Source organism: Syngnathoides biaculeatus, chromosome 4 (genome assembly GCF_019802595.1).
Source record: "Syngnathoides biaculeatus isolate LvHL_M chromosome 4, ASM1980259v1, whole genome shotgun sequence".
In the NCBI taxonomy this organism is placed as follows: domain Eukaryota; kingdom Metazoa; phylum Chordata; class Actinopteri; order Syngnathiformes; family Syngnathidae; genus Syngnathoides; species Syngnathoides biaculeatus.
The window spans coordinates 35612452-35638782 of NC_084643.1; the positions used below are offsets into that span (position 1 = coordinate 35612452).

The 26331-nt window shown below is 40.8% G+C and overlaps 1 protein-coding gene across 1 annotated transcript in view; it reads left to right on the forward strand.

The window, feature by feature from the left end:
* gak (cyclin G associated kinase) overlaps positions 1-25113 on the forward strand; it is a 45968-nt gene extending 20855 nt beyond the window's left edge. The window contains exons 11-29 of the mRNA XM_061816948.1: positions 639-756; positions 6197-6246; positions 6333-6481; positions 9663-9785; positions 9868-10001; positions 10073-10267; positions 12470-12587; positions 12880-12959; positions 14848-15041; positions 15107-15271; positions 17540-17706; positions 18793-18994; positions 20080-20253; positions 20325-20462; positions 20825-20911; positions 21039-21290; positions 21379-21527; positions 22816-22992; positions 24113-25113. Of these exons, the coding sequence (XP_061672932.1) occupies positions 639-756; positions 6197-6246; positions 6333-6481; positions 9663-9785; positions 9868-10001; positions 10073-10267; positions 12470-12587; positions 12880-12959; positions 14848-15041; positions 15107-15271; positions 17540-17706; positions 18793-18994; positions 20080-20253; positions 20325-20462; positions 20825-20911; positions 21039-21290; positions 21379-21527; positions 22816-22992; positions 24113-24214 (2774 nt within the window). The 3' untranslated portion in view covers positions 24215-25113. The remainder of the gene's footprint in view (positions 1-638; positions 757-6196; positions 6247-6332; positions 6482-9662; positions 9786-9867; positions 10002-10072; positions 10268-12469; positions 12588-12879; positions 12960-14847; positions 15042-15106; positions 15272-17539; positions 17707-18792; positions 18995-20079; positions 20254-20324; positions 20463-20824; positions 20912-21038; positions 21291-21378; positions 21528-22815; positions 22993-24112) is intronic.
* Positions 25114-26331: the final 1218 nt, after the last annotated feature.

The window sequence follows — 26331 nt, forward strand, 5'->3', positions numbered from 1 at the left end:
GCATTGTGGTTTGAGGATTAAAAATTAGCAGGTAAGTGGCTCACTTCAACTCTTTGATGCAATTATCATATTTTAAGATTACTTTCAAGCACAGTCCTCAGTAGTATTAGCTGCAAGTTAACGAGAAGACATTGGCATTGACATGATGGAAGGCGTACTAACAAGTTTGGTATGACATTTGTATCAGCTTGTGATTGGCTTCAAAAGCAATGACGTTACTGGCCATAAGATACATATGGCGCATGTCTATTTCTGAAGTAAAACCTTTATTTTTTTTGGTGGTTTTAGTTTTTTAAAACAGTTGTTTGGTCTTGTAGATATAATACCTGCAACACCGAGCGATGCCATAGTAGGTAGTCCGTGACTAGCGTGTCTCCATTTTTAACTAAATGCGCTTGTATGCTTTACACTTTCACTTGTCATTTGTAAAATACATTAATCTTAATTAATTCTAAATTAATTAAATGTTAAAATGAACATTTTGTTTGAAAATTTGTTGGATTTTTTTTTTTTCGTAAAACATTTTAAATATTTTTTCTCAACATGTATGAACTAAAACAAAATGTCAATTTTCATGCTATAAATATTAAAGGGGTCTGTTTTGTGTCTTTCCTAATTAATTTCTTTTTAACATAAAGGCATATATGATCCTGACCAATCGGGGAGTGGCTTTCTGGACATCCTCAAAGGAGGAACTGAGCGCTTCCTGACCAACATCAAGGATACCTCCTCCAAGGTTATCCAGTCCGTAGCCAGGTATGATAGTTCCTTTTTCCAGATAACATGCAGTTATGTCTGTTTTTAATAAATATAATAATTGACATATCAATTTACATGACATAGACGTCACCACTGTATTCCCTGTCATTGTAACCGAATGCAAATGGTTATCTCTTTGATACTTTATTGCTGGCCATTGTGTTTTGATTACAATTGCATTTTGACGGATTTGAAAAGTACTGGGAATCCAAATTTACAATAATATATCCAGTAATTTTCCAGAATTTTAAAAGTTAAATTAAGATGGGTTATTTTGAAAATATTGCTATTTTGGAAACTTTCCATCAAATTTTGGTGGGATTAACTGTGAATTAAGGGTAATTTAATGGAAATGTCATTTTCAAATATTTAACATGAAGGTGCTGATGTATACTTTTTTGTTGTGAAGCTCTCTGGTTTTAGGAAATCTCTTGCAAATCTACAATTACTACAAAACTCTGTTGCATGTGCCGACATGGACCAGAGGGCAGGCGAAATCACTGCATTAACTCATAACTGATTTCAAGATTATTTCATTAGTTTTAAATGTCTTCATGGTCTTATTTATCTCACATGCTTTTATCATATCAGCCCTTGCTTGTACTGAGGTCCTCTGGCTGGCCAGACTTTTAATTGTTCCAAGAGCTAGAAGAAAAACCCACAGGAATGGTTTGTGAATGCCCCCTAAAGCTGGCCTTTGTGGACATGGTTTGTCAGTCCCAAGCCATGTCCCTATGCTCAGTTTGCATGCATTTATTTAAATCGTATGTACATATGTGGGTGTGTCTTTTTGTGGGGGTGGGGAGACACGTCTTGTCACTTCTGTTGTATTTTTTGTAAAGCACTTTGTGTTTCATTTTTATTTATCAAAGGTGATATACAGATGTCTTTTGATTTGAAATGTGGAAGCTTTCCTTCCCCACTTGCAGGGGCATATCACTACCTTGAAACTCATTCACTGCCATGGACATTCATATTCATCAACTGAAATTTGACATCGTACTCTCATTGATGTACCTTTTTGTCAATTACGTTTTTTTCCAACGGTTTGGCATGAAAGAAATTCTCATCCACACCTCACACTCAATCAACTATATATATATATATATATATATATGGTGTTATAATGAATAAATAACATTTGTCGTGATTTTCATGGGACGCAAAGACATGTTTTCATTCACGCCACAGACGCATCTTAGTGGTGGTAGGATATTTGGGTATGTAGTGACAGCAGTCCTCGGGCAGTCTGCTGCAACTATTCATGGGCAAAGTAGGTTAATTGTCTTGCCCAGGGACATAAAAATAACATGGGCTCGTTAGGTACCCTCCGATTGCATGGGTTATAGTTACTCTCTATGGCACGTCACTAAAGTGTATAAACGGCATGTGTTGCAATAGGTAGAGAAGACTTTCGGAATTGAGAGGGGATGAGAGAGTTCATGGAGTGAATGACAAGTGCCATGTATTTATTAAAAAAAAAAAAAAAAAAAAGCAAAAAAACAGACAAACTCAAGCTATGTGGTAAATCAGCGTTATAACACCTTTTAAATAAAATGTAATAATTTTGTAAATTCTCATTTTATTCCCTTAAATTCCTGTTAATTCGCAACAAACGTTATCATATTTGAAAATTCCTAGAATTTTTGCAAGCCTATATATGAGAGTGGAGGTTTTTGACTATTCCACTGTATTCCATCTTTTTGGCTGTTTTCATTGTTTTCACTCCTTGCATTTGTTTTGGTCATTTTGTTTATTTGTTTTTCTTTTCTCCTCTGTGTCCAATCTCTCACTGTCTCCATCTCTAGCAACCCAAGGTAAACGATGAGGCTCAGCCAAGCTTTTGTAGTTTTTGTTTGATTTATAGGAGTATAACTCCACTAAATTTGTGTTGTCTGTAATCGCTGCTAATTCGTTCTAATATCCTATTTTCCATACTCACTTGACTTTCCACTAGCAGAATCACATGCACTGTCCAGACAATACGTTTAATGAGCTTTTTTTTAATCGATTACAATACCCACTTTTTACTTAAAGGGGACATATTATGGAAAGTTACCCAGGCAAATATGCACAATCCCTTCAAAACCCAAAGTCAAGCAGTGTTAGACGCAGAGGTTAATTAGCAGTGTTGTCTGTTTTCATTTTAGACTCACACTTGAAACAAGTCCGTTTAACAGTAGATGTATTCAGATTTTTTTTGTGGTACGGTAAAGAGGAAAGATCCCACATGGGGAATACAGTATTATGTAAAGGACAGGAAGTTTACTAATAAATGTTACTAAAGAGAAATTAAAGAGCTATACTTACACGTTCCTTTAAAAAAAAAAAAAAAAAAAACTTGTCCCTTAAAAATAATACAATTACAGTTGCTCTTTCACAAAAAGCAAACCTAAATTGGGTTTTCCGAAAAAGACTCGCTATTGATGTTGAACTTTCCTTGAAAGAAAGCAAATTCTCACTATTGTCCTTTCTAAAAATGAAAACTATTAATATTGCATATTGCTTAAAATGGGATGGTACTCTGCACTTTCCTCTAAAATCTAATTTCACACTCTCTAAAAAGAGGAGGAACTGTTCCTGTTAGATTTCTCTAAAAGAAACAAACTTGTGTGTGTGTGTGTGTGTGTGTGTGTGTGTGTGTGTGTGTGTGTGTGTGTATGTGTGTGTGTACAGTAGTGTTCAAAATAATAGCAGTCCATAGTGACTAACCAGATTTAAACCACGTTTTCAGTAGATTTTTTTTTTTTTTATTGCTATAGCCACCAAGTTACCAATACGTCCAGTAGATTCTCAGAAAACCAACAAGTCACAGCATTCATGATATACACACTATTAAGGCGGTGCAATGGGGCAATTTGTTGAAAGGTGTGTGTTAAAAAACTGTGGCATTCAATCGATGAGATTATCAATCTTGTGAAAAACGGGTGTGAATAGGGTGGCCCCTACTTAAAGATGAAGCCACCACCTGTTAAACATGTCTTTCTCTTTGAAAGCCTGAGGAAAAGGGGTCGTTACACATTGTTCAGAAAAATGATTAAAAGTTTGATTGGAGATAGGAAACCTTATGAAGAGGTGCACACAATTATTGGGCGTTCACCTAAAATGATCTCTAATGCCTGAAAATGGAGAGCAAAAGGAGACACGTGGCAGCAAACTGAAGACAACCATCAAAATGCATTGCAGAATAACCAGAATGGCAAAGGCTCAGCTAATGATCAGCTCAAGGGTGAGCAAAGACAGTCTGCAGTTACCTGTAAGTACTGTGACGGTGAAAAGATGCCTGGTTGAAGCTAATCTAATTACAAGAACCCCTGCAAAGTCCCTGTTTAACATGAAAAAATTTAAAAAAAAAAAGAAAGAAAGGCAATTTGCCAAAGAACACATCAACTGGCCTAAAGAAAATGGAGGAACATTTTGTGGACTGAGAGTAAAATGGTTCTTTTTGGACCCAGGGGCCACCAACAGTTTTTGAGGTGACCCCCAAACTCAGAATTTTAGCCATAGTACAAAATGAAAATAATGAAGCTTGGTGGTGAAAGCGTCATGATATGGGCGTTTTTCTACTACTATGGTGTTGGGACTATTTATCGCATACCAGGATCGTGGATCTGTTTCCTTATGTCATAATGCTTGAGGAGATCATGTTGCTTTTTGCTGAAAATGATTGTTTCAATAGTACAGTGACCTCAAAAACACTAGTAAACATGCAAAGTTTTGGTTCCAAAGCAACAAAGTTAACGTCTTGGTGTGGCCAGCCCAATCCCCAGACCTTAATCCAATCGAGAAGTTATGGGGTGACATTAAAAATTCTTTCTGAAGCAAAACCAATAAATGTAAATTAATTGTGGAATGTCGTTAAAAATCTTGGCGTGGAATTACATTTGTAAGGTGCCACACAGATGTGAAGCAGTAGGGTCATACAACTAAATATTAGTTCAGTGATTCAAAGGATTGGTAAATCCTAGAAACAAAAATGTTTGTACAAAATATTTTTTAATTTAAGTCAATGGCAGACTTCTATTTTTTTAACACAGTCCTTTCAACAAATTGCTCAATTCCACAGCCCTAAGTGTGTATTTTAGGGGTCACCAACGTGTTGCCTGTAGGCCATTGATTGCCCGCAAGTACCACTTAAGGTCCCTGCGAGGCAGGTTCCAAAAATAACACAGGTCACAAATTATCCATACATCCATTATTCTGCTTATCCTCACAAGTGTCGCAGGAGTACTTGAGCCTATCCCAGGTGTCATCAGGCAGGAGGCAAGGTAAACCCTGAAATGGTTGCCACCCAATCGCAGGGCACATGGAGACAGACAACATTTGAACACACAATCATACCTAGGGCCAATTTAGAGTGTCCAATTAATCTTGCATGTTTTGTGGATGTGGGAGGAACTGGAATTCTCAGAGAAATCCCACACAGGCACGGGGAGAACACGCAAACTCCACACAGGCTGAGGTGGGATGAGAGGCCTGGTCCTCAGAACGCTCTACAGCTGTGCCAATGTGCTGCCCAAATTATTTTTCTATGTTTTAAATTTTGAATCTGACTTGCTTACATGAATGAAATTTTAAAAATAATGCCAAGTAATGTAAAAAATTAAAACGCTGACTTTGAAGTTTGCCGCAAGCAGGCCATGTAGCCCTTCGTATGATCGGTGCTCACAAAGTAGCCCCCAGCCTCAAAAAGGTTGGTGATCCCTAGCGTATATCATGAATGCTGGGTCTTGTTGGTTTTCTGAAAATCCACTGCACATACTGGTAATTTCTTTGACGTGTACCAATAATAAATATGTCTACTGTAAACATGGATTATATATATACTGTATATTTGAATAGTCACATTGGACTGTCATTATTTTGAACACTACTGTGTGTGTGTGTGTGTGTGTGGTGTGTGTGTGTGTTGTGTGTGTGTGTGTGTGTGTGTGATAAAAATGTAGTGTGTGTTATAAAACAGCACTTTCCTCAAACCAAGACTCCTTCACTTTCCTCTAAAGAAAACCCATAGCTTGCATTTACCACAATGACAAACTGTTATATTTTCCTAAAGAGAAGACACTATTAATTTTGTACTTTCCTACTCCGAACAGGAACTGTTACTGTTGCACTTAAGTGGGGAAAAAATAATAAATATGTCTCCTTTAAAGACTAATAACAGAAGTTGGTCAATGCATGTATGATTTCTACTATCTACAATGTCCTAACATTTTGGCATGACTTTGATTTAGAAAAACAGAAAAATGTAGGAAACAGCTTAGTTGGTCTTAATCAAATTGACCCACCAATGTCAAGTAAAAAAATGAGGATTTATGACTTTTTTTTTTAACCATTTCGTATTTTATTTGTTGGTTAGACATTAAAAATTGTTGTAGTTATATTGTGTCTCACCATGCATGTTTTCACTTCCCCATCCCCGTGATTTTATTTGCAGCTATGCCAAAGGTGATCTGGATATGTCCTACATAACCTCCAGAATAGCAGGTGAGCAACTGGAGCCCAACTGTGCGACATTTTATTTCACTTTTCTACTAGTGAAGTAAATGTAACATATGAGTGTCTGTGGGCAGTCATGTCATTCCCGGCTGAGGGGGTGGAGTCGGCAATAAAGAACAACATTGAGGATGTGCGCCTCTTTCTGGATTCGCGGCACCCAGGGCACTATGCAGTCTACAATCTCTCCAAGCGGTCATACAGGCCGTCCCGCTTCCACAACCGGGTATGAGTGAGTGTGCGCATCTTGTCAGGAAAGATGGCTGTGACATACTAATATTCACTGACTAACGAACACGCACTGTGACTCGCTAATGTCCAGTTTACTTGCCTAGGTCCACTGTGACTTAAACTGTCTTTTGTGATTTGTTAAGGTCCACAGTGATTGAGTAACCCCCACTTAAACTTGGTTACAGCCAGTGTAACTCATTGATATCCACCGTTACTTGCAAAAGACCTCTGTAATTCAATATTATACAGTGAATGACTAAGGATAATTTTTAACGTTCACTGAGTCACGACAATCTGCTGCGACTTGCTCATGTCAACTGTGATTCACTCATGATCACTGAAACTGACTATTATGGACTGACTTGCTAACGACCAATGTTCCCTCTAAGTTGTGCCCTTGCGCAGTTATGCATTACTGATGTGGTCTCAGCGCACAGACATTCTGCGTTGTGCACAAAACAAAAAAAAATCCAACCTGAACTGAAAGTACAACATACAATTATTCAGTTTGTCTCATTTTGCAATGTGATTCAATGGGTGAGGAATGACTGGCTGATACATCCAATGGCACAATTCACATTTGTACTGTAATGCCATTGGTAATAGGCATTGAGGAAAAGAAGTCACCACTGGGTTCTTATAGTTGTTTTTGATTGAACACTTAGGCCGCACAACAAACTTTCTAACAATGAGCTGTTGCTTGGCCATACTCCCTCTCCTCTTAAAGGTGTAAAGTTCTTACGCTGCCAATCAATATGGTTTACAATGACATCATGCTTATGTGCTGCCCACCACCAGTGCTTAAATTCGCAAAGCGGTCTGGGCAACGTAGCGCGAAGATGAGCTAATCATGCCGATTATTTTTACTCTTGATAATCACGGTGGAAGTAAAAAAAAAAAAAAAAAAATGCTGTTATTTTAAGATGCAACAACTGTCGGAGTATGTGAAAATAGAAGAAAAATTGGTAAAATTGGATGAGATTTTTTCTTTTCGAGCGAGAAAGGTCTGGTCTGAAAAATGTTGCGAAGTCAAAATAGAAAGTGCAGGATGTGACGATGTTTAATGTTAAAATTCCACCTTGGCACACCTTCATCAAGGATGAAAGCACAGACAATACAGTACACAAAAGGCTAATCATTTTAAATATTGGGAGCAAAATAATGTTAACCTTTAAACTGTTTGGGAGCATCACTCATCTGTCAGCAGTTCCACAATTGTTGGCACCCTTAACAATTCCCAGGAAATAAATATAATTGAAGCATTTCTGTCAGTTCTACAGTAGTTTACAAAGTTTACCAGAGTAGTTAGGAACATTTAATTAGTAATTCATCACTTCCTGTTTCCCTGGGGTATAAATATGACGTGATACAGAGGCCATTTCTCTTATCCACTCTTAAACATGGGAAATACAAAGGAACACACCATACAAGTGAGGCAGATGTGCGTCGACCTTCACAGGTCAGGCAGAGGCTACAAGAAGATTGCCACTCAACTGCAGCTGCTCATATCCACTGTGAGAGGAATAATTAAGAAGTTCAAAACGACTGGAACAGTGGTGAACAAGCCTGGAAGAGGACCCATGTTTATTTTGCCACCACGCACAGTGAGGAGGATGGTAAGAGAAATCAAAAGATCTCCAAAGCTCACTGTTACAGAATTACCACAAATGGTAGCATCCTGGGGTCACAAAGTCTCCAAATCAACCATCAGGCGCTGTCTACACGCCAACAAGCTGTTTGGGAGGCATGCACGGAGAAAACCTTTCCTCAAAAACCTCACTCAAATCATAAACGCAAACGTCTGGAGTTCGCCAAGCGGTATTGGGGCTTCAACTGGAACCGTGTGCTGTCGTCAGATGAGACCAAGATTGACCTTTTTGGCAACAAACACTCTAAGTGGGTCTGGCGTGCCACGAAAGATGCGCATCCTGAAAAGCACCTCATACTCACTGTGAAGTATGGGGGTGGGTCAGTGATGCTGTGGGGCTGTTTTGCTTCCAAAGGCCCTGGGAACCTTGTTAGGGTGCATGGCATCATGAATGCTTTGAAATACCAGGACATTTTAAATCAAAATCTGTTGCTCTCTGCCCGAAAGCTGAAGATGGGTCGGCACTGGGTCTTTCAGCAAGACAATGACCCTAAACATATGGCCAAATCTACACAGAAATGGTTCACCAGACACAAAATCAAGCTCCTCACATGGCCATCTCAGTCCCCAGACCTCAACCCCATTGAAAACCTGTGGGGTGAGCTGAAGAGGAGAGGACCCAGGTCTTTGGATGATTGAGAGAGATTCTGCAAAGAGGAATGGCTGAAGATCCCTCTTTCTGTCTTATCCCATCTTGTGAAACATTATAGGAGAAGATTAGGTGCTGTTTTGTTGGCAAAAAATTTATTAGAAGCTAAAAACGCATCTTAAACAGGGGTGCCAATAATTACGGAGGGCACTGTTTATCTTATTCTTTACACGGTACTTTACACCACTGTGTGAGTCACCTACTTAGTGCTTGGTCCGGGGGATCTCATCCATCCCTTGGGCCTTTCTACCACCTGCTTGGTGTCTCTCACCATGAGCAACTCCAGAATGGAAGACAGTCCAACTCCTCTCGGAAGGACTCATACCAAAGCCCAAGCCGTGTGTTGAAGCAAGCCTGACTATATCTGGTGAAAAGTTCTCAGGAAGTGGTTACTTTCCACCTCCCAAGACCCATCTTCTATAGCCGGGGATCTTATTGCCAAACTCCCTTCATTAGGTCACAGCAGAGCTCTCAATGCATCCAACCCCTACAACCACTCCCACGGGTGGTGAGTCAATGGGATAGGAACCCACGTTATCCTTTTGGGCAATGCTCGGCCCGGTCTCATGGGGGAGGCCCAGCCACCAGGCGCTCGCCTTCGATCTCTACCTCCAGGCATGGCTGCAGAGTCGGGGCCCCAGCGACCCATCAGGACAAGGGAAAACATGATCCTGTGTTTTTCATCATCATAAGGGTTCTTTGAGCCGTACTTTGTCTGGTCTCTCACCTAGTACTTTTTTTCCATAGAGGACCATACCAGGGGCATAAAGCACCAAACAACTTAGCTCTTAGGATCATTGAGACACACAACCCCCTCCACCATGATAAGGTGATGGTTCAAAGCTGTGTGTGTTATTTGCCTATCTTTTCCATTCCTAGGTTTCTGAATGCAAATGGCAGGTGCGCCGTTCGCCTAACCTACGCAGTCTGTACAGTGTATGTAAGAACATGCACCAGTGGCTTAAGCAGGACCAGAGAAACATCTGCGTGGTTCACTGCCTGGTAAAGAAGTAGAAGAGGATGACATTGACCACTCTATTATTGTAATTTGTGTGTATGGGGCTAATGTCTGCTTTTCCTGTAGGATGGCAGAGCGGCATCCGCTGTGGCTGTTTGCTCCTTCCTGTGCTTCTGTCGCCTCTTCACTACGGCCGAGGCGGCGGTCTACATGTTCTCCATGAAACGATGTCCGCCTGGAATAGCCCCCTCACACAAGAGGTGCCAACAATACGTCACTTTTGTGTCCATTTTAATCCAGAATGGAATTAATGCTACATTTTTTTTTGTAGGTACATTGAGTACATGTGTGATATGATGGCGGAGGAGCCCATCATCCCGCACTGCAAGCCTGTGATCATCCACGCGATCACCATGACACCTGTGCCACTGTTCAACAAGCAGCGCAATGGTTGTCGGCCCTTCTGCGAAGTTTATGTTGGCGATGAGAGGGTCCTCACCACTTCGCAGGAGTATGACAAGATGAAGTATGTTTTTTTTTTTTTTTGCACTTCTGGCACCTTCCTCTCGATTCAAATAAGGAAAAACATAAAACACACTTTAAAGACATTGTAAATGTATTTTAACACACACAAAGTTTGCAAGGACAAAATATACACAAAATCAGAATTTTAAAAATATATATTTTAAGCAATAACCAACGCATTCCCACGCTTAGCATCTCTCTATAGTTTGTGCGTAACCTGCCCTGTGCAGTTTAGGGAAAAAAAGGGGGGGAAAAAGTTGCAGCACCGCGAGAAAGCAAAATTAGACCTACCAACTTGTCATTTAGGTTAATTTGTTCAAGCAGGCACGCTTCCACGGTCGCTATTGTTGTTGTTTTGTTCCTTGTTATGGAAAGAAAAGCAAAAACGCAACTGGAAATGATCACAATGTGCTGAGGAAAACCAACCCTGTGACATCCGAGCCAATACTAGCCATAGAGAACCGTCGTTGGAGTTGGAGAAGGAACCCCAGTACATTTTCAAAACTAAGCCCGTGGGTTGCACGCGAGAATGAAGGAAAACTATGTGCAGGAGACACGCAGTGATGTCAGCTTTGTTGCCGTACACACTAGTATAAAGAATCCGTAAGTAAAGATAACCTTCATTAGTCCCACAATGTGGGAATTTGCAACATTTCAGAAGTAATTGTGTATAAAAGAAATATAAATAGTCCTGTGAAAATGTATTTGCCCCCCTCCTGCATTTTTTTTTCTTATCAACCACACACACAGGTTTCAAATCATCAAACCAATTTTAATTTCACTGAGACAACCCAAGGAAATACAATATGCAGTTTAAAAATGATAATTCAATTTATTAAGGCACAAAAAGAACACAATAAATAAATCCAAACCTTTCAGACCTTCTGTGAAAAAGTAATTGCCCCTTCCCATTGTTAAATCGTAAAGTCACTGTAAGTAACCACAAATTTGGGGAAAGATGATTCTGGAAAAGGTTACAAAGCCATTTCCAAGGCTTTGGGGCTCCAGCAAATCACTGTCAGACCCATTATCCATAAATGGAGAAAACGTGGAACAGTGGCTTATTCCAAGAGTGTGACAACGACTCATCCAAGACGTCACAAAAGAACCTTGAACATCATATGAACAACTAAAGGGCTCACTGGCCGCAGTTAAAAATCAGTGTTCGTGACTATCCCATACAAAAGACACTGGCCAAAAATGGCGCTCATGGGAGAATCAGCAAAGCATACAAAGGCTCTTTTGAAAACTGCATTAGATATTTCCTTGGGTTGTCTCTGAGCAATATTAAAATTGTGTGTGATAGATGTGCAAAAAAAAAAAAAAAAACAACCAGATATCAGGAGCGGGTTAAATACTATCTCACGGCACTGTAGGTATTATAAATATTATGGTAGATGTAATTACATTTCTTTTTCTTGCATTTACTTCTATGCATAGAGGTATAGTGCACATAACAGAAACCAGAGCTATTGTCCATAAATAAACTATCCAGTTCAGTCTATTACCAATGTTATTTGATGGCAAAATAGAGTGCTGAGTTTTAATTTTGACATTTGAGATCTGAAAATACTTTTCTATTAGACTTGCATTGTTTTTCAATTTAGTTGAAAACAGATTTGGCAAAGATGAACCAATCCACGGACACACATTTTGGTGAGGGAACGTTGGTACTTTGATTCAGGCTACAAATCTGTCCACCATGATAAGGATGATGAAATAAAACCAAAATGACAAATATTGAAGGGATAATTAATAACAATTGACGATCTCACATAAATGTTCTTGACAAAATTTTAAGAATGTGAAAATTTAGACAAATTGTTTTGGAAGGGAATTTGTACAGATTGGCAGGTCTGATATTGATTATATGAAATATGTTTAACCAACTTTCAAAACCATATTTGAAGCTTTAATCTTTTCTTGAAATCCTATTTTGGAAGCCTGACCTTTGCTTAATACGACTACAATTTAAAAGTTCATCTTGCCAGCTGTGTTCGTAAGAAATTCATGTTGATGGGGGTTGTTTTGGTGCTGTATTTGTCACTGTTGTGGAATGTTTTGAGCAATGTTGCTGTTGACAGCAGACTGCAATTATTTAGGAGATTAAACGGTTAAATGTAATTGTAAGGTGTGTAATATAGGACTACTAGATACCTGAGTTTGTCCCACTTTGTATATATCGCTTGTTTTTCATTTGTAGGGATTTTAAAATTGAGGACGGAAGAGCAGAGATTCCCTTGAATGTGACTGTGCAAGGAGATGTGTTGGTGGTAATTTACCATGCCAGGTCCACACTGGGAGGACGTCTGCAGGCTAAGGTATAAATTAATTCCCCTGCTTAGTATTTTTGTAAGATAATTGATTCTTATTTTCTTACAAAATCTGCAAGAATAGTTAACGTGTGTACAAGCATTGAGAATTAATGGGCTTTAAAATGCAGACTTCCTATGTCTCTTCACAGATAGTTTGGTAAAACATTTTGTGCAATTACTCAAGATAGATATGCCGATCAAAGTTCTTGTCTCTTGGTGGAACTCCGTTCAGCGGGGGCTGAGTTTCTTCCTTTTTGGAGTCAATAATGCATTCACTTCACTCCTTTTGCTCTTTCAGATGGCCTCCATGAAAATGTTTCAGATCCAGTTCCACACAGGTTTTGTCCCCAGAAATGCCACCACTGTGAAGTTTGCCAAGTAGGTATTAAATGTTGGAGAATGCTTTTGCTTCTGCAGTTGGTCCCACCAGCAGATAATTTGCTCAATTTGGAGCATTTTGGTTGGTTGGTTAGTTGAAGGAGGTACAGCATGATCATAGTATACACGGCTTTCGTATGAAGTAAACATCGACAGTGACTCAACATATAATATTTGCAAAACACAATGGGGCAAAAATGTTTTTAGTCACCCACTAATTGTGTAAGATCTCCCTTTTAAAAAGATTTGAGAGGCCTGTGTTTTTCAATATAGGTATCTATTAGAGACAAAATAAGGGGAAAAAATCCCCCAAATCACTTTTTTATTTTTTTTTATTTTTTATTATTTTTTTTTTAATATTTGTGCAAATTATGGAGGGAAATGAGCATTTGGGCAACTAAAAACAAACAAGATTTCTCTCACAGACCTGTAACTTTTTCTTATAAGGTGCTCCACTATCCTCCACTCCACGTGTTGGAACTCATTAATTTAAAAGACACATGTCCAGAACCTCAGGCAAACTCTTCTTCGGTCAAGACTAAAGAGCTGGTAAAGGATACCAAAAACAAAATTGCACCAGGCTGTAGAGACACAATCTGCTATAGGTAAGCAGCTTGGTGTGAAGAAATTAGCTTTGGAGCATTTATTGCAAAAGGGAAAACATAAAAGACCACTGAGAATCTCCCTCAATCTGGGGCTCAACCTGTGGGGTCAAAATGATTAAAAGAACAGTGAGGAAAAAAATCCCAGAACTACACAGGGGGACCGAGTAAATGACCAACAGAAACCTGGGACCAAACTAACAGACTATGGTAAGGAACACACCACACCGCCAGGGGCTCAAATCTTGCAGTGCCAGATGTATCGTCCCCAAGTTTAAGACTGTACATGTCCAGGCCCAGAACATTTGGATGATCACGAAGAGGGTTGGGAGAATGCCATATTGTCAAATGAAACCAAAAGCGAAATTTTTGGTTAAAAACTCACCTTCACACTTTTGGAAGAGAAACAATGCTGGGTTGAATCCAAAGAACACCATACCTACTCTGAGACATGGTGGTGGAAACATCATGCTTTGGGGCTGTTTTTCTGTAAAGTGTCCAGGATGACTGATCAGTGTAAAGGAAAGAATAAATGAGGTCATATGTCATGGGATTTTGAACGAAAACCTTCCATCAGCAAAGGCATTGAAGATGAAAGGAGGCTGGCTTTATCAGCATGGCAGTGATCACAATCACAGCGCCCGGACAACGAAGAAATTGCTTCGTAAGATGCAAATCTGTGTTGCCCCGTGAAGGTTATTGTAGAGTCTTGTCTTTGTCATATTGCAACTTTTTATCTATCTATCTATCCATCCATTTTCTTAACCGTTTATCCTCGCAAGGGTCGCGGAGATGCTTGGGCCTATCCCAGCGGTCAACGGGCAAGAGGCAGGGTACACCCTGAACTGGTTGCTAGCTGATCGCAGGGCACATCGAGACAGACAGCCGCACTCACAATCACACCAAGAGGCAATTTAGAGTGTCCAAATAATGTTGCATATTATTGGGATGTGGGAGGAAACCGGAGTGCCCGGAGAAAACCCACGCAGGCACGGTGAGAACAGGCAAACCCCACACAGGCAGGTCCGGGATTGAAGGCGGGACCTCAGAAGTCTGGGGCCAACGCTTTTCCATCTGATCCACCGTGCCACCCGCAACTTTTTAATCCTGACAAAATAAATGTGTTTTTGTAAAGATTCCAATTTGAAAAAATAACTATCCTCATAAAATGTATTCTTGTACGGGAGGGAAGCCAGAGGGTGGGGGGTGATCTTTGGGAAAGGGGTGCATAAACCCAAAAAGTTTAAGAACCAGTGCTCTCATTGCGATTCCGTTCCTTTCGTCAGGTACGACCTGGATGCCTGCGACATCCAAGAGAAATATCCAGACCTTTTCCACGTCAACCTGGATATCGAAGTAGAGCCCCGGGACCGACCTAGTGCCAAGACCCCACCATGGGAAGACTTCCAAACCAAGGGCCTGAACCCCAAAATCCTCTTCTCATCTCGCAATGAGCAGCAGGAGATTCTCAGCAAGTTTGGTGAGTGGTGGTAGTAACATGTTTTCAGAGCAGTGAAGTTTTCATTTACATTTCATGATCTCCAGGTAAACCGGAACTGCCTCGTCAGCCCGGATCCTCAGCATTCTATGACTCCAGTTTACAACAGCAGCCTGAGGAAAAGCCGGAAAACGTTACCACCACAGAAATGGAATCTCCCATGAGCAGTGACACGAACGCCAATAACTTCTTCCAGACGTTGGCTTGGGAAGGTATGAGTTCATTTAACATCCTTGGGGTTACAGAAATATTTTTTTTTAAGTTGGAAACTTTCAATGGCAGTTTTTCTTTAAAAAAAAAAAAAAAAAGTTTCAGTATCAGCAAGGCTTTAAACATATTTACTGCTCCCCTTATTGCCAGCCCATTTAGAGCATTTTGACAGGTCTTTCACGACCCACCGAATATTGTATTTCGTGACAATGTAAGCACTGAAGAATTCTGAACACACACGTTCTACTGTCCACCACAACACTATTTGTTCTACATACACTGTTCAAGAGTCAGTTGCCTAAACTTGTCCGACTTCCAGTGTACAGCAATTCCTCGAGTTACAATGCACTCGACATACGACATTTTGACTTTACGACACCCATCCCTCATTCGCCAATTTGTCGAGCTAATGCGTAATGCTTGTCTGTGTTTGTGCGCCGGGATAATCTTTCCCTTTTTCGCCGTCCTTTTTACACATTTTGGACCCAAAGAAGAAAGCTGTGTATTTTCTCAATGCTAGTCCAGCTATGGAAACAAAGCTCAAGATCATGAAAAGCGAGACATCAACGAACATCTGTAAAGAGTGAGGCTTCAATCGGTCCTCTGTGGCGACCATTATTCAGGACAAAGGCTGTATTTTAGCGCGTGTGATACGTTTCGTCCCTATGACTAATACAGTGATCACAAAACAGCGTTCTTTGATACTTGCACACAGCAATTGCCATGGAGAAAGCAAAAGAGGGACCGTAAATAGGAGGCCAGCTTGCTCGAACGCACCTTGAGTGTGGTGTCATCTGTGAGTTTGACAAGTTTGACAGGTACAGTCGTTTGTGTAGAGCAAGAAGTGCAGACGGGAGAGGACACAATCTTGTGTCCCGGTCCTGATAGTCTGTGTGGATGAGGTGGTGTCCCCCACCCTCACCTGCTGTGTCCTGCCCGTCAGGAAGTTGTAGATCCACTGGGAGATGGCAGGAAAGATGCTGAGCTGGATCGGAGTTCAGGGATGATGGTGATATACGCACAGCAGAGGTCCACGAACAGGATCCTCGCATAGGTTCCCTCACTGTCGAGATTTTCAAGGATGTAGTGCAGACCCATGTTGATGGCCGTAGACCAGTTAGCTCGATAAGCAAATTACAGTAGTACAGTTAAATAGCGTGCATGCTATCATATGTTTTAAGATAGTTTCACTATATAGCTATCTTGTATAGTTGCAGAGGAAAATAGTTTAATAAAGTACAACCAACCTCAGTTTTGCTCCCAGCGCCCTTTTAAATAGGTGCATGCCTGCTACTGTATGTTTAAGCTAGTGTCGTTATATAGCTAGATGTTTTGTGGCGCTAAACGTATGTAAACAGTGTTTGAAGTGCATGTTTTGTGTCAATCATTTCTTTGCTCACCATTTTGTTTGTCTTGTTGTCTGCTGGTTGTGCTCATCTGTTTGCCATGGTGTAATTATTCTGGTTTGGTGGGACACAATGGTTAGGATGGCTTGTTGATTGGTGACTTGCTTCCACTGCTGTATAAGCTTGTTCTTCTACTTACAAAAATAAATGTACTGTTGTGCTTCACTGTCTCATGAGCGCCGCCACTCCTGCGCCTAATACTGTGAGCCATATATTTGTGCTGAATACTGAAATTCTACCCGCAACTGAGACTGTGCTTTTTAATATTTTGCACCTTATGGTCGTAAAAATACGGTATTTTTTCTTTACAGTTGTTTAAAAACAAACTGGGAGAGACCCTCTTCTATACCTACGTATTGATCATTAAACATCCACAGTGTGAAAGGAGTTGATCGACAACTCGGTGCAGGACTAAGAATTTTAGCATAATTCTGCCTAAAACAACCAAATGTTATACAAGTACATTAGAACCTTCACATACAAGACAATTTTCTTATTTTTTCAACATCTCAGCAGTTCCTTGGTCAGTTTTTTTGGTTTGTGTTGCGAGCCATAATATAAGGTAAGGACAAGCTTCGAACATGCCGGTGCTCAAGATAGGCGAAAACAAAAGTTAAGTAATTAATGCATCATAATTCCCTCATAAATCGGCAAGCAGACCAATGTATTTTGATTGGATGTCTGTTAATTCCCAATTAACTCATTGATTTCCATTGAAAGTTTCCAATTTGGAATATTTCAAACATTCCTCATTTTAAATCCCAGTGGAAATTTAGCGAAGACCACTTTGGAACCCGACTTCGTCTTATCAGGAACGGAGTACATGAATTGAAAAAACGCGCTTGTCTTTTTTTTTGCATTAAGATATTGGCGGGTCTCAGGAGGCCACGGGGAAGCAAATGGGGGGATCTACGAATGACCAAGAAGACCTGAGTGACCAGTCAGAAGAAGAGTCCTACTCTTACTCGGCCCCCAGCGGAGAGCCTCTGTCGCGGGACACGAGCGAACCGCTCTTTGAAGCCGACTTCCAGGTACACGCAATAGGGTGTTTTCTAGGGAGGAGCTAACGTAGCAGTTTACCACTTCACACTCCAGACCAGTCCCATTAGATCGGTGTCAAAGCACTTTGTTTACATAAAATTGGTCTAAGTTTGGAAATGAACATCATATTGTTCCTCCGTCCATCCATTTTCAATACAATATATCCTCACTAGTGTCTATCCTTTGACCGCGCAGCGAGATACACAATTTTGTCCCTTTTGAAATTCCAGGTCGATATTAGCATGGAGTGAGCTCAAGTGAAGATTTGAAGCTGTGAAATGAGATAGACGTCTGAAACAAAAGGCAAAATGGCTGGCAGTTGCGCTCACCCCCCAAAAAATTTTAAAACCAGCACTCCGGCTCTGGTAAAAAAGTCTTGTGCTCATCCACATATTTTCGTTAAATTGTGCATGTTTCCCTGGCATTTTGAGAGCGAAATGGACAAATTATTTTATCCAAAAATCACCATCCAACTGCTATTTCCATTCAATGTGAAAGCCAGTTTTGCAAAAATACTATGCTAACGTTTCCTGCTGTGTTCACGTGACGCTGGGTAGACGCCAAGGTCGTCCTGCTCAGAGTTAACAGTAAAAACACATTTCCACAGTTTCCATGCGTTTTTTTTTTTTTTTCCCTTCTCACCCTCCTGCTGAGCAGTCCTGTCTCACTCACACAGCGACACACACACACACACACTGAGGTTGTTGTCACAATACCTGTAACAACCGTAATAAACTGAAGATAAGCGTGCACGCAAATACCATGAAAAACGCAAGCAAAGCACGTGCGTGGGCATTAACAGAACTTAAATATGCTTTCGCGCCTTCACAACAGCCGCACGAAAGGAGGCAAACAGCTGCATGCGGCTCAAGAACTGCCGATTGGCCAACCCTGGTCCATTAGATTGGTAACAGCCACCACCTTTGGTACTCCTTTGGTTGCACTGTGCACCCCTGGTTTTAAAACACGATCACACTATATTTTGTTCTCAAGTGCAAAAGTATATGGCTAGTCAGCGGCTAGCATGAGAAGCTGATGTGGCAGACTACATTTTCACTTCACCTTTCTGTCCTCAGGCTCCAACCCCCTCTGAGGAGTTTCCAGCCAATGACACAGCCGACCTGTTAGGTTTGAACTCTGAACCCGAATTCCCTCCGTCAATGTCCTCAGCAGGCCTGAAGGCCTCGTCCAGCCACAGTGACCTCCTCAACGACCTGTTTGTGTCACCAGCTGGACACATGGCAGCTGAGGAGGACTTGTTCTTTGGCACCTCCAAACGTAAGTTCCATGTCTTATTGACTTTTTTTTTCAGATGATTTAGATTGATTTCTCAGTTGTGCAACTTCAAAAAAAATTGATTGCTGAATTAAATGTTCATCCATGGTTATTCAAAGTCCCATTTTATGTCATTTTAAAAGTATATTTCTCCAGAAAGTTTTGGTTGAATTGTGCAACACCAGGGAAATTTGACTTCTGAATTGGCTTTGATGTAGCGCTGTCAATACACCTGCAGCATTGGCACATGATCGTCCTTACACTGGCTTCCAGTCAACTTTAGAATAGTTTTTGAAGTTGTGCTGCAGATCTGTAGGTCACTAAATGGTTTAGATAAGTGGTCCCCAACATTTTTTGCACCGCGGACCGGTTTCGAGTAAGCATTTTTCACGGTCCACCTGTCAAGGTTTGGCTAGTGTGTGTATGTATGTATATGTGTTCTTCGGCAGGAGTGATGCCACTTTTCTTTTAATAGGGGCTGCATAACTACCCCTTGTAGTCGACATTTTTTGTCTTAAGTTAAAACAAACTCAGAGACAGCCGTTTCTGATGTTTGGTGCAGTCGCAACAAATATTGATCAAATATCGATTAAATGGCCAATCCCCGCGAGCAGGTCAGGAATCTCACATTGGCAGCGTGCATTACCGTAATACGTGTAAATGTGTAACATAATACATCGAATAGCATATTGAAATGTAAATGTATACCTTTTTACCACCCATGTACCTGTATATGGCTATAGAATATGATTTTTTTATTTGTAATCTATACTTAAATATGATGCACTCTATTGACTTTTTGAAAATATTTTGGGGAAATTTTGCGCATTATACACATTACGGTAACTCATGCTAATACATGGAAGTGGAATTGGCGGTTTAGGAAAGGGAGTAGACAGTCTTGAGTAGTTGAGTTCTGATTCTTGATTTGACGAGACGATTTCCGAGTTAATTTTTTTTATCACTATGCTGACATCTCATTCCATGTGACTTTCAAGGAATATTTAACTTGGAAGTGTTGGTAAAATGCCCAATTTTAGATGATGCTTGACATGGGTATAAACGGCACCATGTTCTTTGTTCTGCAGCCGTGGGCGACCCGTTTGACCCGTTCGGAATGGGGTCCAGTTCTAGTGTGGCCTCAAGTGTGGGTTCATCACAGCAGGCCTCTGGCCCAGACCTCTTCGGGGACTTGATAGGTTCCGACAGCTCGGCACCGAGCAGAGCCGCTCCAACTTCCAATGCTAGCCTCTTAAATCTCAGTGAGTCCACCATACATTGTACGTTATTGTTCTGATTTCAGCCTGCTGTTAATATTTGGACTTTATATCAGATAAATTAGTGAACAACTCTCCCAAGATGTCATCATCAGCCAGTCACCCAGACCTTCTGGGAGGGTGGGACAGCTGGGCGGCGAGCACATCTACGGGCATGAGCTCCACTGCCAGAAGGCCCACCTTCAACAGTACAGGTAACAATGTGATTATGTACTTGTATTTTCTGCACTTATAAGGCGCAACGCATTATAAGGCACACCTTCAATGAATGGCCTATTTTAAAACTTTTTTCATGTGTGAGGCGCACCGCATTATAAGGCGCATAGAATAGATGATACAGTCGAGACTGGGGTTACGTTATGCATCCATTTGATGGAGCTGCGCTAAAGGCTCCATAATGATCCACATATAAAGCGCACCAGATTAAAAGGCGCACTGTCGGCTTTTGAGATAAGTAAAGGCTTTTAGTTGCACCTTATAGTGCGGAAAATACGGTACTTAAATATAATAGATCATGTTTTGTTTATTAAATGTTGCTGTATTTATCTGCTCATAGCTTCTAGCATGTCCTCCATATCCAAGGCCAAGTCTCAGACCTTCGATCCCTTCGCCGACTTAGGGAACCTGGGCTCCAATTCACCAAGTAAGTATTAACATGTCCCCTTAAATTTTACCGTGCCCGCATCACTTAAATTCAGATATCTTGTAATACGATTCCAGGATCTGTATTTGGTCATGAAACCTAAAGTGATCAAACCTGTTTGTTCCAGGTTCCAGTAACAGTAACTTCTCTAGGCCTACCAAAGCAACACCGTCGTCATCGTCTTCTTCCTCTTCGTCATCCTGGCAGCCTAGCAGAGCCCCCCAGAACAAGCCCTGGCAGTCTGGATCAGGGTCTGCATCCAAAGCATCAGCAGCCTCCCAGCAAGCTGGCCCCCAAGTCAACAAGCCCAACTACAACCTTAACTTTCCAAGTGTCATCGGAGGGCGTGAGGAGAGAGGTGTTCGGGCTCCTGGATTCGGTAATTCCCGTCCGTCACGTCCTTCATTTGTGCAACGAATGTTATCTGAAAATGTTTTTGTGCTGTGCCATATGTTGTCGTGACATAGGCCCCAAGCCCAAAGTAAAGGAGGATGACTTTGGGGACCTGCTGTCCACTCAGGGCTTTTCCTCCAAGACAGATAGAAAAGGGCCAAGGACCATTGCTGAAATGAGACGAGAGGAGATCACAAAAGAAATGGATCCCCTGAAACTGCAGGTTTGTGACCTAATTGGCAAACTGTGGTGCGGTCGCATTCTCCTGTCAGCGCACGAGGTTACTTTCACTGCATTGCACAATGGTATTCATCATCCACAATCCAACTGTTTACTTCCCCAAGTGGATGTGTTTGTCAGGTACGTTTTTTTAGTGAGTAGGTGTGGAAGAGGGTCTAACTCATCCCACCGGTTCAGGTTTGTAACCAATGTAATAACCAACAGATCCCTGTCCATGGCGGAGTTGTTGTAATTTTTTGCATTTTAGATCATCACCACGTTTGAGTGGAAGATACGCATGAAACGATGAATGTGTTTGTCATGTCAATTATTAAGGAGATAAATGGCAACATGTTGGAAGTCGGCAAGTTTAGGCACTTCACCCTTGAATACTGTATGTGTATGGTATAAACAGATTATGTTACGTGGTAGGTAGTAGAAAGTGTGTGTCATGAGAAAAGATGACAGTTCTGGAATTGATTGAACTCATTATGAGGTGAGTCAGTGTCGCTCAGTGGGAATTTATTTGGATATTTGTAAATTAATTATTACAGTCATTTCTCCTATATAATACACACCCATGTATTATACGTACCCTCCAAGTTGATATCAAAATTCTCTTTTTTGGAAGGATTTCCAGCTGTTGAAGTGGCCGCCCAAGATCAGAGTGGTTCTTTGTTCTCTGATCATTAATCCATTGCTGGAGTTGCTCTTCCAACTCAGGGCACCTCACCTTGTGTCCGTGGAAACTCAGCTTCATCTTGTTGACTTGGCAAAACTCATTTTCTTGCTTCCTCAACTTTAGCACGACGGATTCGTTCATCTTGAATGCTGTTTGATTTCCATGTTTCTCAGCGTAACTGATAGCTTGCAGTTTAGCCTGTGCTTCGTAAGTGTGTCTCTTCATTGGTGCCATTTTTGGGGTCCTTAGCCAAAGCAATTTTGTTTAGCACAAATGATATACCTTTTGGGGGCGGGACTGCATTTAGCGTCCTCCCCCACTTCCACAGTTCGCATACTGTTCTCTCACACATCCACTTTATATAAGTAGCGTGTCGTCAGGAAATGCTCCCAGTTTTGGACGTCGGTGCACATATAAGGCGCCCCGCATTACAAGGCACCTTCTCCATTTTGGAGAAAACTTTGGAGAAGACTTTCAAGTGTGCCTTATTTGTGGAAATTCAGTAGGTATTAATTTAAATCTCTTGGTATTAGCTTGCCATTCTCAAGTTTGTAGTTATTTTCTGGCCACTTTTCCAATGCACGTGACATTCTCTGCTCCCTCTCCTTAGATCTTGGACTGGATTGAGGGCAAGGAGAGGAACATCCGTGCACTGTTGTCTACACTGCACACAGTGCTATGGGAGGGTGAGACCCGCTGGAGGCCGGTGGGCATGGCTGACCTGGTGACACCCGACCAGGTGAAAAAGTTCTACAGGAAGGCCGTCCTGGTGGTCCATCCAGATAAGGTGCGCTTGGGTCATATTCCATATAGCACTGCTAGACATTGTCTAGTGGTACCTTGATATTCAAGTTACAAGAGGTCCCTTTTTTTCTTTTGTGCATATGAAACCATAATCGGAGTTATGCGGAAGCGTCAGCTACGTCCCCAAAAAAAAAACCTGAAACTACTAAGGGACTCTAATGTCCTTGTATGACCGGTGTCAGAGTTTGGTCCGCATTTCCAATAGTAAGTTTGACTCTATTCTGGTAAGAGTTGGACTCCGCCAAGACTACTCTTTGTCACTATATCTGTTTTTAACAGAATTTCTAGGAGCAGCCAAGGTCTAGACGGGGTCCGTTTTGGTGGCCCCAGTATTACGTGTCTTTTCTTATTTACGTCTCTGCTTCTTGGAGATGATGTTGTTCTGTTGGCTTCATCAAGCAGTTATCTCCAACTTTCTCTCAAGTTGTTTGCAGTTGAGTGTGAAGCAGCTGGGATGAGAATCAGCACCTCAAATCTGGGACCAGTTGTAAAAATGTGGCGTGCCCTCTCGAGATCGGGGATGAGATCCTGCCCCAAGTGGGAGGCTTCAAGTATCTTGGGGTCTTGTTCAAGAGTGGGGGAAGATTGGAACGCAAGATCGACAAACAGATCGGTGCAGTGTCTGCAGTGATGTGGACTTTATATTGCTCTGTTGTGCTAAAGAAGGGGCTATGTTCCTACCCTCACTTATGTTCACGAACTGTGGGTCATGACCAAAAGAACAATATTCCGGATACAAGCGGCATCTTCATCTGGCTGGGCTGTTGCTCAATATTGCAGTCTATTTAGAGAGTGATGAAAATTTCAGTTATGGATTTGATGAAATAAATACTGTTGGAGAGAAAAAAAAGGGGGGGGGGGTCGAGGTTAAATTGAGGTTATACTGTAGTTGGGTCACTCAGATAGCACAACGCTAAACAGACTAAATAATGGGGGCAGTTGTTCGCGTTTTATGGTAGGCTTCTCTTCAGAGGTACCGCTTTACAAATTAAGAGCAGCCTTGATGTTGGTAAAAAATTTTGTAAAAGATGCCGACCACTCCTCCATTGATGTTTTTGTCTCATGCCTCCTGGTTTTTCTCTGCTCTTCTGCGTCCCCTGCAGGCGACTGGTAAGCCTTACGAGCACTACGCTAAGATGATCTTCATGGAGTTGAATGACGCCTGGTCAGAGTTTGAGAACCAGGGATCCAAAGCCCTCTTTTAGGAGGAAAAACAAAACTTAAAAAATGACAACCACACAACAAAGAAGCCAGTCCGGGCCAGGACTGGATTTGAACAAATATTGAGCCCCCCTGGGGCCTGATTGGACAGGACAAGACTGAACCCACATTGGGCCTTCCTTTTTGAGGGGGGTAGTTGCACAGCCTCTGGGAGGTGTCCTCTCTTTCCCTCCCTTCACTTTCTCTACACATCGTTACACCTGTGAAAAAAAAAAAAAATCCCTCTTCACTGCCGACTTGCTGCAGAAATCCAAGGAGTGACAATCAAAGAGAGAACAAGGAATTCCGGAATGCTGACGAACCATCGCAAATTTCACAGACAAGAAAAAAAAAAAATATATGCTAAAATGCTAACAACTGATGTGTTGGTGCCTGTCAGTATTGCGGACAAGCGTACAAAATAGCTGCCAAACAAATGGACCGCTTCTGAAATTGCAATTGCTTTGTTTGCACTCATACCTAAATTAGTTAGCCTTGTGCTCATTTCTGACAACAAAGCAAAACCCACATGAACAAAAGTGCTCTTTTTCTTTTTTCTTTAAGCAGTCTACTCGTGCTATGCTTCGTTGCTAACTACTAACGATTAGGCTCTTAAAAGATGCACTGTGGTGAGATTTTGGTTAGTGCTAGTGCCTGTTAGCACTACAGCTTTTTACTAGCTTCTGCGGTTAACGTTGGTTACTAGTGTCTGAGTTGATGATTTTTTGATTGGCGTCCATCAACCGGAACAGGGTGCGTGATTGATCCACTTTCTGTATTTTGGGGGGTAATTATTGTACGTATAAAGCATCCATCAAGTGACTTTGTGAGGGTTATATTTGCGTGGCAGGTCTGTGTATGTGTGTGATTTTTAAGAATGACATTACACCCTGTTGATAATTGACTTCATTGTTTTAGTTCACATTTTACCTCATGGACCAATCCGATCACTTTTCTTATTTATTATTATTCATTGTTGTTTTTGACATTCTATTCATGCAAAAAAAAAAAAAAAGCAATGATTAGATTATCATAATAGTGAGTGGGACCTCTTTGATCACTTATCACCTCTTTGATTTCATTCCAAAGTTTGATACAAATTATATAAATATATTCATCCTATTTTATTTTACAGCTTTTTTTTTTACTTGCTTTTTTGTTGACATTTTTTTGATTTGACAATATAATGATGGAGATTATCAATGGTTTTACTTGACCAGGCAAATTATGGCATAACTGATAAATACGAAGGTAGGAAAAAAAAGGTGATTAAAAGTTCTGAGGGAAATACTTTTTTTTTGAGTGACTTGTTTTTTCCCATAGGTACAAATGAAGAGTTTGTTTTCAAAATGAGACATATCCGTTTTTTTCATTTTGAGAAAAGGGCTTGGTATTGAAGTGAAAACAATAAACTCAATTTATGTTTCTAACTATTGGGGGATGGAAAGAGATGCTAAAAAGTAACTAAACACCATACTACAAAAAAATATTGGCTTTAATATTCACAGTTTTTTTTGATGACAAATTTCATTTTTTCTCCAAAATGAGACATATCCAAACATTCTCTTCTTGGCAAAGTGAGACATAACCAAATTTCGACTTAAACCTCCAGGAGCAGCTGTATTTTTTTTTTTTTTAAATCAGTTGCTTTTGATAGGCAATCGTGAAAACAATTTGCCTTTCAACATTTCAAGCATTTTAAAATAATATTTAAGACCATGACCACCACATTTAGAGAGTGAGGTATCAGAAATAAGGGTCGGTCACCAGTCACAATTTTCACAATTCGCTCACTAATGTCAGACGTTGAAAAGGGAGATGAAAAAATGGGAATTTCTTTTAAAAAGCTGTTTTTCAGTTATTTAGAAACTGTTTGTTTGTTCAGTATGAGGTCTTGGAAAGGCTGAGTTTACATCATTGTAATTTTGTGTATCTGTATGCGATTCTGCAATCCGACAACTGCAGGCATTGTGTCACTCAGTTGATTAATTTTGTTTATAAGTTGATGTGAGATCATTAAGAAAGTAAACCGCTTCAAACCAGTCTACCAAGGTTAATATGGGTTGCGAGGGATACCAGCAGAAAAAAAATAGGTAGTCGATCTCATACACACATCTCTACA